Source organism: Mus caroli, unplaced genomic scaffold, assembly GCF_978045245.1.
Source record: "Mus caroli unplaced genomic scaffold, Mus_caroli_1 scaffold_5, whole genome shotgun sequence".
Classification (NCBI taxonomy): Eukaryota; Metazoa; Chordata; class Mammalia; order Rodentia; family Muridae; genus Mus; species Mus caroli.
Genome location: NW_028227260.1, coordinates 1,036,537 through 1,051,114, shown reverse-complemented (window position 1 = coordinate 1,051,114; position 14,578 = coordinate 1,036,537). Strand labels below are relative to the sequence as shown.

At 35.6% G+C, this 14,578-nt stretch overlaps 1 protein-coding gene across 1 annotated transcript; it reads right to left on the bottom strand.

The window, feature by feature from the left end:
- Positions 1–4,167: 4,167 nt before the first annotated feature.
- LOC147004459 (vomeronasal type-2 receptor 116-like) lies at positions 4,168–14,020 on the bottom strand. The gene is made up of 6 exons (XM_085837524.1): positions 13,725–14,020; positions 10,765–11,047; positions 9,517–10,320; positions 8,465–8,689; positions 7,236–7,359; positions 4,168–5,846 (listed from the first exon to the last, which is right to left on the bottom strand). The coding sequence occupies exons 1-6, from the start codon at positions 13,928–13,930 to the stop codon at positions 4,942–4,944; spliced, it is 2,547 nt and encodes an 848-aa protein (XP_085693650.1). The 5' UTR covers positions 13,931–14,020; the 3' UTR covers positions 4,168–4,941.
- Between the last annotated feature and the right edge of the window lie 558 nt (positions 14,021–14,578).

The following is a 14,578-nucleotide window of genomic DNA, read 5'->3' as shown; positions in this document are numbered from 1 at the left end:
GGCATTATAAACCAACAACCCACTGCTTAAATGTTTCACATTTCCTACTCTTTTTGAAATCAGAATGTATGCATATCTTTTTTTCCTATTGTTTCAAAGACAAACCACTATGTAATTTTATATTACAAATGTATTCATTTTAACCAATATTCACATTAATGTATATATTAGGTGCAAAACTGATTCCTGTGGTATGTTGTTTTCCACCTGATGACAGTTTCATTCGAAGTCATTTGGAAGATCATTTCTTACTAATGTGTCTTAAAAAGATATACCTTGTAGCTGAGGGTATATGACTGAATATCTCCAATACAATAAATACCTTCTATAGCATTTCTGTCTACTGAAGTAAGTACCAGTTATTATAAAATAATATCTGAAGCAATGAACAAGTATGCGAAATTGTTTTTAGGTTGCAATCCCTAAAAATAGCCAGAAACAAAGGAAAGCCTAGTCATTAATCAAATCTATACACATCAAATGAACATTTTGTGTTTTGTGGGTATAGTTATAGAAGACTTGGCAGTTTGAATGTCCAATCATTATGTCTTAATTGGGGATAGTAAACTATGCTTAGTGTGTGTGCGTGTGTGTGTGTGAACTAAATGACATCATGCCTTTAGTGTTTAGATTATCATCACATCTACCTGTCTGTCTATCCATCATCTATGTATATGAGTATGTATGAATGAATGAATGTATTTATGTAGTTATGTATGCAGCTATTTCTCTATTACCTATCTATCCCCCTCTCTCTCCCATTGTTTCTCTGTTTATCTCTCATCTATGAATATATGATTGCATGTAGATAGACAGTATTAGGAGGTGTAGCCCTGTTGGAATAAGCCTTTCCTTGTTGGAAGAAGGGTGTCACTGGAGGAGGTGGGTTTTGAGGTCTCATACATGCACAAACCATACCCAATAGACATCTGTCTGTCTGCTGTCTGTCTGTCCAAGACTAGCTGCGACAGTGGGTTCAGTGATCCAAGAAGGGGATGTGGGTTTGGTGGCATATAAAGCAGGCAGGACACATTTACACACATGGTGGAAGAAGCAAACTTTAAGAAGCTCAAACAATTATATATATATATATATATATATATATATATATATATATATATATATATATATATATATATACACACACACACATACACACATTTGGTGGATGGAGCACAGCCCCAACTTTATTTTTTTTCTTGCACTGTTTACTTATCCCTGCAAAATCTTTTAAGCAGTATAAAAATTACACTGTGGTTAGTTTGTATTTTCTTCTAGTGAATAATTTTGAGAATATGCAAGGAAAAACATCTCCCCCAATATCCTCCCATCATCAACCATTTAGAAATTACAGATAAAAATAAAAACAAATTATCCCCAAGAATCCACACACATTTCTTTTCTTTTAATTAGGAATTTTCTTCATTTACATTTCCAATGCTATCCCAAAAGTCCCCCATGCCCTCCCCCCAATCCCCACCCACCTCCCACTTCTTGGCCCTGGCATTCCCCTGTACTGGGGCATATAAAGTTTACAAGACCAATGGGCCTCTCTTCCAATGATGGCCGACTAGGCCATCTTCTGATACATATGCAGCTAGAGACATTGCTGGCAGCCCCAGGTGAAAGGGAGGAGGAGAGAGAGACTTAGAGACAGAGACAGAGAGGCAGAGAGCACCTCTGTCCCTGCACTTCTACAGGTATAACAGGAGCAGGGGGAGCAGATCTGATCAGCTGCCCTCCCGGGGACACAGCCAGCCTGGCCAGACCGTTTGCCTGGAGAGCAGACCTAGGCCACACACAAACTACATCTCTCTTGAGCACGCGGGGCTCACTTCCTGTCCGTCCTGCAGTTGCACTTAATATCCACGGGATGGCGCTGGTGATCGCCTGTAGTCCACACACAAACTACATCTCCCAAAAGCAACCGGGATGCACTTCCTGTCTGGCACAGGAAGTCGGGGCTCAGGCATGCTGGGAGCTATAGTTCCCACATGGGTAAAAGCACCTGCCTAACCTCCCAGGACCCAAGGGATTGAAAACCAGACCCTGTCACTGGGTCAGAGACACCTGCCTGCAGGTTCGCCCAACTACCCAGGATGTGACACCACGGGCAGATCTGAGCCCTTGGACAATGACTGGAGCGGAGCTTAAAAAACTAAAATCTCTAAACCATTAAAAAAAAAGAAAAAAAAAAAAACTAAAATTCTAATAGAAACCTTAAATTCTTAAAAAAAAAAAAAAAAAAACAACTCTTGAACACTAGAAAAAGAAAATCCTAAAAAAAAAAAAAAAAAAAAACAAACTTAAATGTAGAAGAAAAAAAAAAAAAAAAAAGAAAGAAACCTGAAAATAAAAGATAAAAGACCCTTGTAATTAGGGAGTTGTTTGTTTTATATATGTGCAGAAGGAATATAAGTGTGAGAGATTAATGTTGTAATATTATAATATTAATCTTTGAAAACTGCAAAATTAGAAATAATATGTACTCAGTTGCATCCTCATCTGAGAGTAGGGACACTGAACTCTTGAGACTTTTTAATAAGTAACAGAAACCCTATCGCTGAATGTAGAAAGGTCTGTTCTTATTTTTCTTTGTTTTTTTCTTGTTTATTTTGATTTCAAATGATATCCCCCTTCTAGCGTTCCCCTCTGAACACTCCCATCCCACCCGCTCATCTGCCTCCATGAAGGTGCCCTGCCACACATCCACCCACTCCACATTTTTTATTAGAAAACACTACATCCTGATTGTATTGGCTTTAGGATCGGTCATCTACTTTTTCTTTAAAATTGCCATCTCTGTGAGAACTGCACTTTAGTGAAGATGATATTGGTAAATTACCATGTCAAGTAGAACGAACAACAAGCAAGCAAGAATGGTCAAACAGAATGTATGTGTTCAGCCATCTTACCCTATCCATTAGGTATAATCCCCACTTTAACAAGTGTAAGAAATGTTCCAAAAGACCCAGGAAGCAGCTGAAAGAGTCAGATGCAGATATTTGCACCCAACCAATGGAATGAAGCATATGACCCATGTTGTTGAATTAGGGAAGTTTGAAAGAGGCTGAAAAGGAGGGTAGCCCAGTAGGAGGACCAGCAGTCTCAATTAATCTGGACCCCCTAGATGTCTGAAACATTGAACCACCAAACAGGCACCAAACAGTAGCTGATATGAGGCCCCCAAGAAACATACAGTAGAGGACTCCTGCTCTGTGTTCAACCTGAGAGGATTTACATAACTCTCAAGAGAATGGAGGCCCCAGGGAGTTTAAAGGTCAGGTGGGGTGGAGGTGAGGGGTGGGGATATCTTTGTGGAGACAGCGAGGTGAGAGGAGGTATGGGATGTGGAGCGATTGGACTTTGTAAGTGGTGTGGAATAAAATCTGGAATGTAAAACAGTAAAAAATGTTGCAATTGCACCGAATCATGGAATATGTGCAGACAGTGATGTTGTGCTTCCAGGGTTTTATTTCCTTTTCTCTATAAAGATGCAGTCTTGGAAAGTAAGTATTGCTTAAGAAATTTAAGTGGCTGGGAATTATGTGTCAACTGTGCAGAAAATTTCTTCTCCATGCTGAATATCTGAGTTCTGCTCCTCTACCCATGTCAGCTTTTCCACAGCTGTCTGTGTGTCTAACTCCAGGGTCACTGGATGACTCTTTCTAGCAGATCCATTGTATACACATACAAGCACTTGTGTACCTGCTGCACATACACACACAAAGGCAACTACTAAAAATATTTTTTGTTAATGTTTTCTGTATTCTGGCTCCTCAGTTGCTATGGCCCTGCTACTATGGTCACTCTCACCGGGCCCCTCAGTTGCTGCTGCCCAGCTTTCCCTGTCACTCTCTTCCTACCCCGCCCTGCAGCAGCAAAGAGTACTTTGAGAGAACAATGACACTGACCATCAACACCTGATATAAAGAAGTAATAATGTGTATGTGTTTATATGTGCATGTTTGTGTGTGCAACATTAAACTTAAATAACTTATTACTCCTATTATGATAAAATTGATGCTGAAACACTTGATATAGAGTTACTTATATGTTTATCGAATTCACTGATCAAAATGTGGTGAAGGTCTACTGTGGGACATTTCCATTAGTGATTTACACACTTAATGAACTAGAGTCAATTCATAGTAAAATTGTGTCATTTCACATAAAATCAGAGGCTTATATCGCAGGCATAATCAGAACCTCATCATCCTTTTAACAAAATGTACATTTCTTTATTTGTTATCTGATGTTCTTAACATCTACCCAGTACATTTTAAACATATTCCAAAGTTCAGTGCTTCTGCACTGTCATCTGCACAATGTCACAGTGATTCACACTCGGCTAACATTCACTCTTTTGTCTCTTTTCAAATCAGTGTCTTTTATCACATCAGGAATCTATGATCTTCCTAATCCCAACAGAGGCAGTTCATCATTTAGGCGATTTCTTAGATTTTGTTGCTGGAAAAAAAAATGCCATGACCAAAATAAACATGTGAGAAAAGTATTTACTTATTTATCTACCTTTTCATAGTACATTGAATGAAGTCAAAGCATGAAATTGGATGCAAGAACTCCATGAAAACAGGTGGAAAAATGTTAATTACTGGCTTCATGTTCATGTTTTATGCAGTACCCTTTCTTATAACTCAAGGACAGTGTGCCTAGACCTGGTGCTGTTCACAGACAGCAGGGTAACCTTATATTAATCATTAATTAAGTACATGGCTTAAACACACAACCATAGGTCAAAATGATGGTACCCATTCCTCAATTGAGATTCCCAGTTCTCAGCATATTCATGTTCCTATCCTGTTTGTAAGTACACATCCGTATATAACTAAATTTTTTTATATGATGAAGTACTAGTTTTGTTAAGATGAAGAGTAAGATAAGTTGAATATCATCTAACATTTTCATACCATGAAAGTTTCAATAAAGCAATTTACCTTTGTGGTTCAGTATAAAATTTGAATCTGGTCTAATTAAAATAGCATAACACTTTGGGACAAAGATACACATTAGCAATCCTGCACTAGAAACCAAGATGGAGAAAACCTCCACAACCACCATGACCCTCCCCCTGGTGCTGTGGTAGACAGGGAGGAAGGTGATCCAGACACTGCAGAACACCAGCATGCTGAAAGTTAGGAACTTGGCTTCATTGAATGTGTCAGGAAGGTTCCTAGCCAAGAAAGCCAAAGTGAAGCTCACCAGAGCCAAGGAGCCCAAGTATCCCAGGACAACGTGGAAGGCAATGAAAGAGCCTTTATTGCAAAGAATGACAATCTTCCCATGTTCAGATTGTATATCTCTGTCAATAAAGGGAGGAGATGTTACCAACCAGATTCCACAGAGAACAAGTTGGATTAGGGTACAAATGGGAATGACCAACTTAGGTGCCCCTGTTATCAACATCCCTCTCATTCTTCTTCCTGGAGTAGTGAGTTTGAAAGCCATGACCACAGTTATTGTTTTGGCCAACACTGCAGAAACAGCCACAGTGAAAAATACTCCAAATGTGGTCTGCTGCAAGATGCAGGTGACCTGGTCGGGATGTCCAATGAAGAGCAGCGAGCAGAGAAAGCAGAAGACTAGAGAGATGAGCAGGATGTAGCTGAGAATGCGGTTATTGGCCTTCACAATGGGAGTATCCTTGTACTTCACAAATGTGACGAGGACTAGAATTGTGATGGCCGAGCAGGACAGTGCCATGCAGCCTAGAGCCATACCCAGTGGATCTTCATAAGCCAGAAATGATACAGCTCTTGAGAGGCAGTAGGTTTGCTCTATGTTGGCATACTTATCATCTGGACATTTCACACACTGTTCCATATCTGCTGGTAAATGTACATAAACCCTTATAAGATATCATAATTACATAGGTAATAATTTTATATTTGTGTTATTCATAGCAAATATTAATAAATAATTTAGTGTTGATGATCTATTCCCTTCCTTTTTGCTGTAGAACCACTAACTTAAAATTGCCCAGTATTGACCTATGCATTGTGATTGAAAAAAAAAAAAACATCATGGAAAGTGGAACAGAAAAATATTCTTATTGAATAAAAACAAAAATATGATGAATAATTATATGCATAATCTCAGATTATTTAATTCCTGTAAACATAAATTCACTATTCACAGACATGGGTAGTGTGCAGACATCGGTACTGGTGTCAGTTGATGAAATGCATCACGTACTTTGTTTGCTCTGTGGTTTGTGCCTTTGTATCTACACATAGGAACCAGAATATACAATTCCTCATTCAAATACTGTTTGCATAAAGGAATATTTTCGTTCTTGTAGCTGTACACCTCATAGACCTATGCATGTCCCTTTCATTGTTTTCCAATCTCTATCTTGCCAAATACACATTCCATGTTCCACATATGGAACAGTGTGTGAAATGTCCAGATGATAAGTATATGGCAGGAAGCTTATGGATGTTCACATTTATCCCTCTTTCCTTATCTAAGCTCCAAGCCATCTCTTGGTGCATTTTGAAATCTTCACTCTTGTTCTATTTCTTTAAGAAGAAATACTTAATCTTTTGTCCATCTAACCTCTTAAAATATATTTCATTAAACAACAACCGTTACCCTGAGCATCTGGTCTTTTTCACAGTGTAAGCTGGGTGATAGAGGGAAAGATCGTGGACTGATCAGGTTGTCAACTTTCTATGTACAACAAATCAAAGAAAAATAAACATATGCATAGATTATTACATCTAAAATGTTTCTTTAAAACATTGTTATACAGGTATGTTCTCCTAAACACTTTCTATATAATATAAAAGCAGTAACCATCATATTGTGAGAGAAAGGCCTTGTTTCAAGAAAATATTGGCCTAGTCGGCCATCACTGGAAAGAGAGGCCCATTGGACTTGCAAACTTTATATGCCCCAATATAGGGGAATGCCAGGGCCAAAAGAATGGGAATGGCTGGGTAGGGAAGTGGGGGGCGGTATGGGGGACCTTTGGGATTTCATTGGAAATGTAATTGAGGAAAATATGTAATAAAAAATATTAAAAATTAAAAAAAAGAAAATATTGGAAGTTTTTTGCTGGGTCCAAAAGAAGTTGGCACCATTTAACTGATTATGTTTTCAGTCATGGAGATGTTAGGTCTTTAGTTTGCATCTAGGCCATTTCATATTTCTAGTTTGGATAGAGAAGGTATTCAAATTCAGCAAATTTTCTTCTGCATGCAAGCATGTACCTGTTTCATTGGAAACCTCATTTTCTGGGCACTGAACACAATCAAAGCAGCATTCTGATGTTTCTTTTTGATAAATTTTCCTGAATCCAGCAGTACATATCACACTACACACGGAGGAGGGAACCTGAGGCAGTGCATAAATATTAGATAATATTCACGTGAGTGTGTGTATTTCATGTATTTGTCATATGAATAATGACCCATAGATTGATATATGGAGCACTAACAGAAATGGCTATACATATTCCTCTGATAACCTGTATCACTTTACAATATCAGGCACATTTTATTCATATTACCCTGCAACACACTGAGTGTCACACAAAAATTACTACATCATGTAATATTATTTATGTATCATTCAGGTTATAGCAATTCAAAAAAATTCCTTCCTAAACTGATCAAGCCAAAAAGAATGTTTAGGTGGCACAAGTTTTTCTCTCATGATTTATAAATTACAAAAAAGAATACTGTGATATATGGAGGGAGAATGTAGGGTAAATCAAGAGAGAGTAGTTTGATGACTATGAACAAAATATGTTATATAAGACTCCCATAAAATTAATGAAGTACTCCTAAGTGTAAAAGAAAACCTTGAACACACTATCCCTTACTCTCTTTCCCCTGCATCTATGAGGGAGCTCCACACCAACCCATCCTGCCTCATCACTCTAGTTTTCTCCTGTGCTGGGGCATCAAGCCTTCAAAGGACCAAGGGATTCCCCTCCCACTGATGCCAGATAAGGCAATCCTCCACGGAGGAGGGGAAATCATGAAAGAAGATAACATTTTCAATGTAAATAAATAAAAAACAATACATAATATATAAATTAAAAAGAGAAAACCTTCAATATGGAGAAACGTTTATGTTAATGAATCCATGATATACTTAATTAGGTTATAAATATGTTTCTACAGAATTAAAAAAATCCCATGTTAATATATACTTAAATTTTTTTCATTAATCATATGTACATATACATTATACTATAAACCCATTATATATATTCCTGTATTGTAGGTAATAGACAATTTGGGTACTATTGAACATGGAATTCAGAGGCCATTGATCCATCGATTACCAGATATACTTGAAGTTGAGCATTATCAAAGTTTGATTGTTGTAACTTTGGATGGTCTTTTGCAAAAGTAGCAATTGGTCTTAAAACACACAATCTCACATTTAAAAACCTATATATCCTGAAAAATAAAAATTATGGTATACCCACTGATGTTCCTCCCATGGCCCATTCCAAATCATCAGATATATGAAGTTGTTGACTCTTTGGAAAACAAGGTATATAGCTTCCTATTTTCACTTTTAATCCAAGGCCTTGTGGAAAATTCCAAATGATGAAAATATCATACTCTGTACACTGATTTTCCCTATGCTTCATGTTCACCAGTTCTCCAACAGGGTTCGTAAATACCCTGTTTTTCATCAAGAAAGACATCTAGAAGAGATTCATGCTTCCAATATCAATAAAGCATAACAATAAAGGTAACGCAAAATTGAGAATTCCCTAATTTCTTAATGACTTTCAGAAAAAAACAGATGTATTGAAATAAACGTGTGTAGAAAAAAACAGTATACCTCAATGATAAATGAAAATTTATATACTTCATATAAATGATAGATGATAAATTGTGCTAGAAAAAATGATTACTAGTAAATAAGTAACACAGTGCATGAGTGTGAGTGTGTGTGTGTCTGTCTGTTTATGTGAGTGTCTGTGTGAAGATTCTTGTCAAAAATACTTTTTTAAAAAATGAAACAGTATATGAGAGACTGAAAGGGAAGTCTGAATACCTGGAAATTGTGAAAATAAACAAATCATTTTCATGTACATATAGTATATTCATATATTAAACGTAAACTTAATAAAACGTACAGTCTTAGTCATTTATGTTATTGTAAATAGTTAATGTAAATGGCTAAATAATAAGCACAGCACATGGATCAATTTCTGAGAAACTATTCTTTAGCCAAACATTCCAGTCTAGTCATCACTTAGGCTTTTATGATAAAACTCTTGGCTCCTATTCTAAATTTTGAACTCATTTAGTGAAATGTGAGACACCTTGTCACAAAACTCACTGATATTCATAAAAATGTATTTCCTCCTATTAAATATGATCTTTGTGCATGATATTCATCCATGCAAAAGGTTTATTAGAGAATTTAAAGAATAATCTCTAACAAATGTACAGTTGTTCCTCTGGGTCCATTTAAAAGATCACATTGATATATCTAAGCATAATGCAATGTAAGAAACTTTACCTGCTGACAAGCAGTGAAATGTCTTTTGGGTTTTGCCTTTTTCTGAGACTCTACTTGTTGAAGAATACATTCATGGTAGGTGTGGGCCACAGCATAAACAGCATTATACAAGTTGTAACCTTCATCACTCATGGCCATATCATAGCTGTGCAGAGCTGTCCATTCCAATGTGTTGTTGAACGTAATATGATCCATTTTAATGCTGTTCTTAGAGAATGAACAATTAAAATAATTCCACTCCAATATAGTATGATTAATATCTACAGGGTATTTGGCAGTTTTCTTTGTTTGCATAAAATTCCTAAATTTAGGAATCTCAACTCTGTGGTGTGCAAAAGTAATAGAACCATGGAAGAGATTAAGGGTGAATTCTTTTTTATGTGTGATGACATCCCATTGTGAGGTTGTGATCCAGATACTCTGAGCACCTAACTCTTCCCATCTTCTAAAGCTGACTTCTAGAGTAGAGTTCATTTCACCATAAATGATAACAACCTTTGCTGAAGATGTCATAATTTGTTTATCATATATTGTAGACCTTGTCATGTATATCTGCATGTTTTCTGGGATCATATTAACAAAAGCTAAACAGATCCCATGCCTTTGGCTTTCGTCTCTTAAATCTGAGAGAAACTGAATACCCTGATCATCATCTGAAATGACCAGTCCTATCCAAGTCCATCTAAAATGAAACATCAAGGAGACCATGCCACGTGATAAAACTGTGTCCTTGGTGGCTACCTGATGGACATGAGGTAACCGGTCAAGGTCGCGTAGGTTAGGATTAAATGGTCCAAAGAAAACCTAAAGGATGTAGAAGAGAGGATGAAACTTCCAATGAGGAATATGATTATTAGGATGTTTGTACTCATATACAAGTAATGATACTCACCTTCCTGAAATCCTGATAAAAAGAGTAAGATTGTACTATACATGTCATGTATCATTCCCATTAGATTCTAGAATATTCCTGACAAGTCTGAAATTCCAAGTACACAGTTTTACCTGTCTGTACAGTAAATCTATGAACTGATTATTTAATTCATACACACACACACACACACACACACACACACATATATATATGTATTTACATAAATATTTATATATGTATATATATAAATGTGTGTGTATGTGTGTGTGTTTGTGTAGCAGCCAACTCATAAATGCATTCTGTCCAAGTTTTCTTGTAGGCACCTGTAAATGTGATTTAATGTTCTTAACCTATTCAGTGTCACAAATTCTTACCAGTGGCATCGAAGAATGCATTGCCAGTTTTAAGGATGTTTTCCATGATGGTCCTGTAAGAGCTATGATACATGACTTATCTAAATAACAGAAATAATTAACAAAATTCATATGTCCATATGTTTGTGTATATTCTTGATCCAGATCTCTCAATAAATGCTGACAGTTTCCACCAATGATGGAGAACATCAAAGTCATGTTGGGTAAAAGATTAGGATTCTTGTTGATCTCATCAGTAGTAAAAAACATTACCAGAAGAAGCTCATATTCACTTGCTGCAATTCTACAAGAGGGCATAGTGATGATTAAGGGAGATGTGTGAAATATAAAATTTCAACTGCAGTAAAGTTTGTAATATGAGATATGCTAAATTTCTGTATAAATGTCTTGAAATAAGCCTGATATATTAGGGATCTTTAGAGCCGAATACAATTTAAGAATTCATACACATTGGGCACTGTGATATGATACATTTTGTATTCATGAAAATAAATAAACATTGTTTTATCTCTGAATGCCAACCTTGAACTAAATTACAGTCCTATTGTGTGAGACTGCTATAAAATAACCTTGGAGATGTAATTCCACAGATATATAAAAGAGCATGTCTTCCACTACATATGAAATACCTAACAGATTGTCCTTATAATTTTTATTTAACTGCAATTTATACATCAATCATCTTAATATTATTGAAAACTTTGGGTATCAACTAATATATCTGTTTTTTTCAACTTTTTTATTCTTATCCTTTTATCATTTATGAATATTTAATAATATCCATAACTGAGGATACTAAATATCATTTATGAATATTTAATAATATCCATAACTGAGGATACTATGTCTAATGTTCACTACTAAGTTATTACAAAACATACAAAATACTCTTTGGGAATTAAGCATAATAAAGGAGCATAAAATTTTATATAGTGAATCATTAAGAAATATATTCAAAAGCCCTTATTAGATACCACCTGACAGTATGAGAGTATTCAAAACCCACTATATAGTTGTGTTTCTTGACAAACAATCAGCTTACTTTAAGAAGATTATCAGTGTTTCAAGTAGAGAAAATATTTTATCAGTAAGAATATTTTACATATTTCCAAATAACAAAAACTCTATGAACTTAAGCATTATGAAATTGCTAATTTTATTCACAGGAAGAAAATTATGAATAATATGTTAGAACATGTTTTATAATTGTTTTGTATGTTTTTAGATCATGCTTTTAATATATTCAAATGTTAATATCACCAATCAGGCTACTCATTTTAATATCAATTTTATTTAATTTTATTTATCCATTTCAAGATATACACAATGATACAATATACCATATGACCAGAAGGGTCTTGTACACATCAAGTTCATGTTGCCTTTTAGTTTGTTCTTACTTTTTCTATCTTGTAAAAATTTTATCACATTTCTTTTAATACCTCAATCTTCCTAATACTTTGAGATCCTTTAAGTGATCTCTGAGCACAGAGAGCTTCTCTGCCCCAGCACAGTTGGCAGTTCATCTGTTATTCTCTATTGCCTCTTATCAGGAGTAAAGACACAAAACATGGTCTTTTGCTAAAATTTGTATTTTTCAATTAAGAGTTCAGTGCTAAGTTTTTCTTTCTAATCCAGAAAAGTTCATATATTTGTAATTTTAAAACTTATTTTGGCTTAAACAATTGTCATCAATGAGAATTTCCAAAATTTTTGCCAATAGGTGTGGAAAAAATGCAGAATACATCAGAAATATAATTCCTACTCACCTAACACTGAAGGATAATAATGTGAAGCAACCATCACAAACAGAGTGTACAGTGCACTGTGGCTACCAATTGAAAAAAGTATTCCTTTATTCCCAAAGACATGAAAATTGAATAGGGGATGGGATGAGAGCCAAAAACATAAAAGCACAAGAAACCTTGGTTTATAAAAGAAAGAAGTAGCAGGTACATTGATTAGCTAAAAGGTAAATGATTTCAACACTCTTTTCCCGCATGATCTGCAGCCACAATTGATAACATCTCACACTTTGTTTCTCAGACCTAATAGCCACATGGAGAACAGATTCTTTTCCACTGGAATACAACAATTCTCCTAGACTTATCTTTTCAGACCTCAGATGTAGAGATTAAGGCCAGAATTTTCCCTATGTATCCAGGGCACATGACATAGGATGAACGGAAAGGAATTGTGAATAAATATTAATTACTAAATAACGTTAAGTTTATTGAGTAGTTAATAGAAATATTGACCTTTTATCTGATAGTGATAATAAGCCTAATCTGTGCCTGTGCATTTGTGTAATTGGATAAAAAGATTATTCTGGTAACAGAATATGAGATTAGCATTCTTTTTCCTTATTCAGTATCAAATTCAGAACTGCAGGATGAGACTCATTTAAAGACTATTTTTTAAAGCAAAGTATATGTATATTCACAAGTATATAAGTAATGTTATATATTTAACCATGTAAAATAGACGAAAACATTCACAAATATTTCAATGAAATGATGCATGTTCATCTGTCAGAAACCAGAATTAGGTAACACTTTTTTGAAGGCATTTAGATGCATGATCATAATGAGGCATTGGCAGACAATTGGATATAGGCAGTGATGCAGTCTCTTCATATTGAGTTCTTGACAAAGGAGGGAATTGTGAATTCAAGGCAGATGAAGAGATATCTTTCAACATATATTATACAAAAACACTCAAGAGAGAGAATCCATTCTTTCACATTGTCCAGCATTGTAAACTGGAGTATAAAATTGCACTAAAACTCTACTAAACTGCGACACATTTCGAGGTACTAAAATAGTGATTGATACAATAATTCTCTTTCTGGGGTTCATAAAGTTAAATGGTGAGGAAGAGAACAGAACCCACAGTTTGTGTATACAGCTCAATATTTCAACTTAATGACATTGACAAAGGATATAAAGTTAACAACTTACCGTAAATTTAAATCTGAATTGTAAAAATTATCTTCAATAGGTTCATCATTTAATGAAAGGTAAAAATGACATTCCCTTTGCAAATCTCCATCATTATCTTCACTATTCTTTATCCTCCAAAAGCAGCTTGGTTCAGTCAAACAGCACAGGATGAGAGAAAACTTCAGAAACAAAAATGAAATAGTGAAAGTACAGAGCTTCTTCATGTCTGCTAGGATCTAAGATGGAGCTGTTGTGAAATCCGTTTCTGATGTAGAAAGACATCACACACACAGTTACACCTATGTGTCTGTTTTAAGGCTACTGCTGGTTGGAGATTCACTTTTTATATTCACAGTTCCTTTCTATTTCTCCTATGTCAGGCTCCCTACAGACATAGGGAAAATTCTGGCCTCAGGCTCTACATCTGAGGTCTGAAAACTTTTCATCAACATATTTTTGAAAACATGTTTTGAGATCATGTTTTCTACCCTCAGGGGCCATGACTGCATTCATGTGCATAGAGTAAATCCCAAGGACAATCTTCTCCTGTATAGTTCATACCTGACCAAGTGTCAACAGCCATTATGTACAAACACAATGGATTTCATCAGAAGTTCTATACTGTGACAGAAGTTGAGAAGGTCATAAAAGTTCCATATCACTCAGATGCTGCGTTTAATCATGGAACATTATGTAACACATTGTCAAGTTTAGGGAAGGGCAGTCTCACATGCACCATTGAGCCTGGAGTTGACCATGCTCTCTGTTGTTCATATACTATTGTATGCCACTCATGTTTACAAAATCTCCTCAAAATTCCTGTGATTCCTGCCATCTGGAGAACATGTCAATATGCTAATTCCAAAAATGCT

Excerpts from the sequence above, each read along its gene's own strand:
- LOC147004459 (XM_085837524.1), bottom strand. The coding sequence starts at position 13,930 with ATGAAGAAGCTCTGTACTTTCACTATTTCATTTTTGTTTCTGAAGTTT. Across the intron at positions 8,690-9,516 it reads ATTTCACTGCTTGTCAGCAG|ATGTCTTTCTTGATGAAAAA; the intron begins GTAAAGTTTCTT and ends AATCTCTTCTAG. Across the intron at positions 7,360-8,464 it reads GGGCCATGGGAGGAACATCA|GTTCCCTCCTCCGTGTGTAG; the intron begins GTGGGTATACCA and ends GCACTGCCTCAG.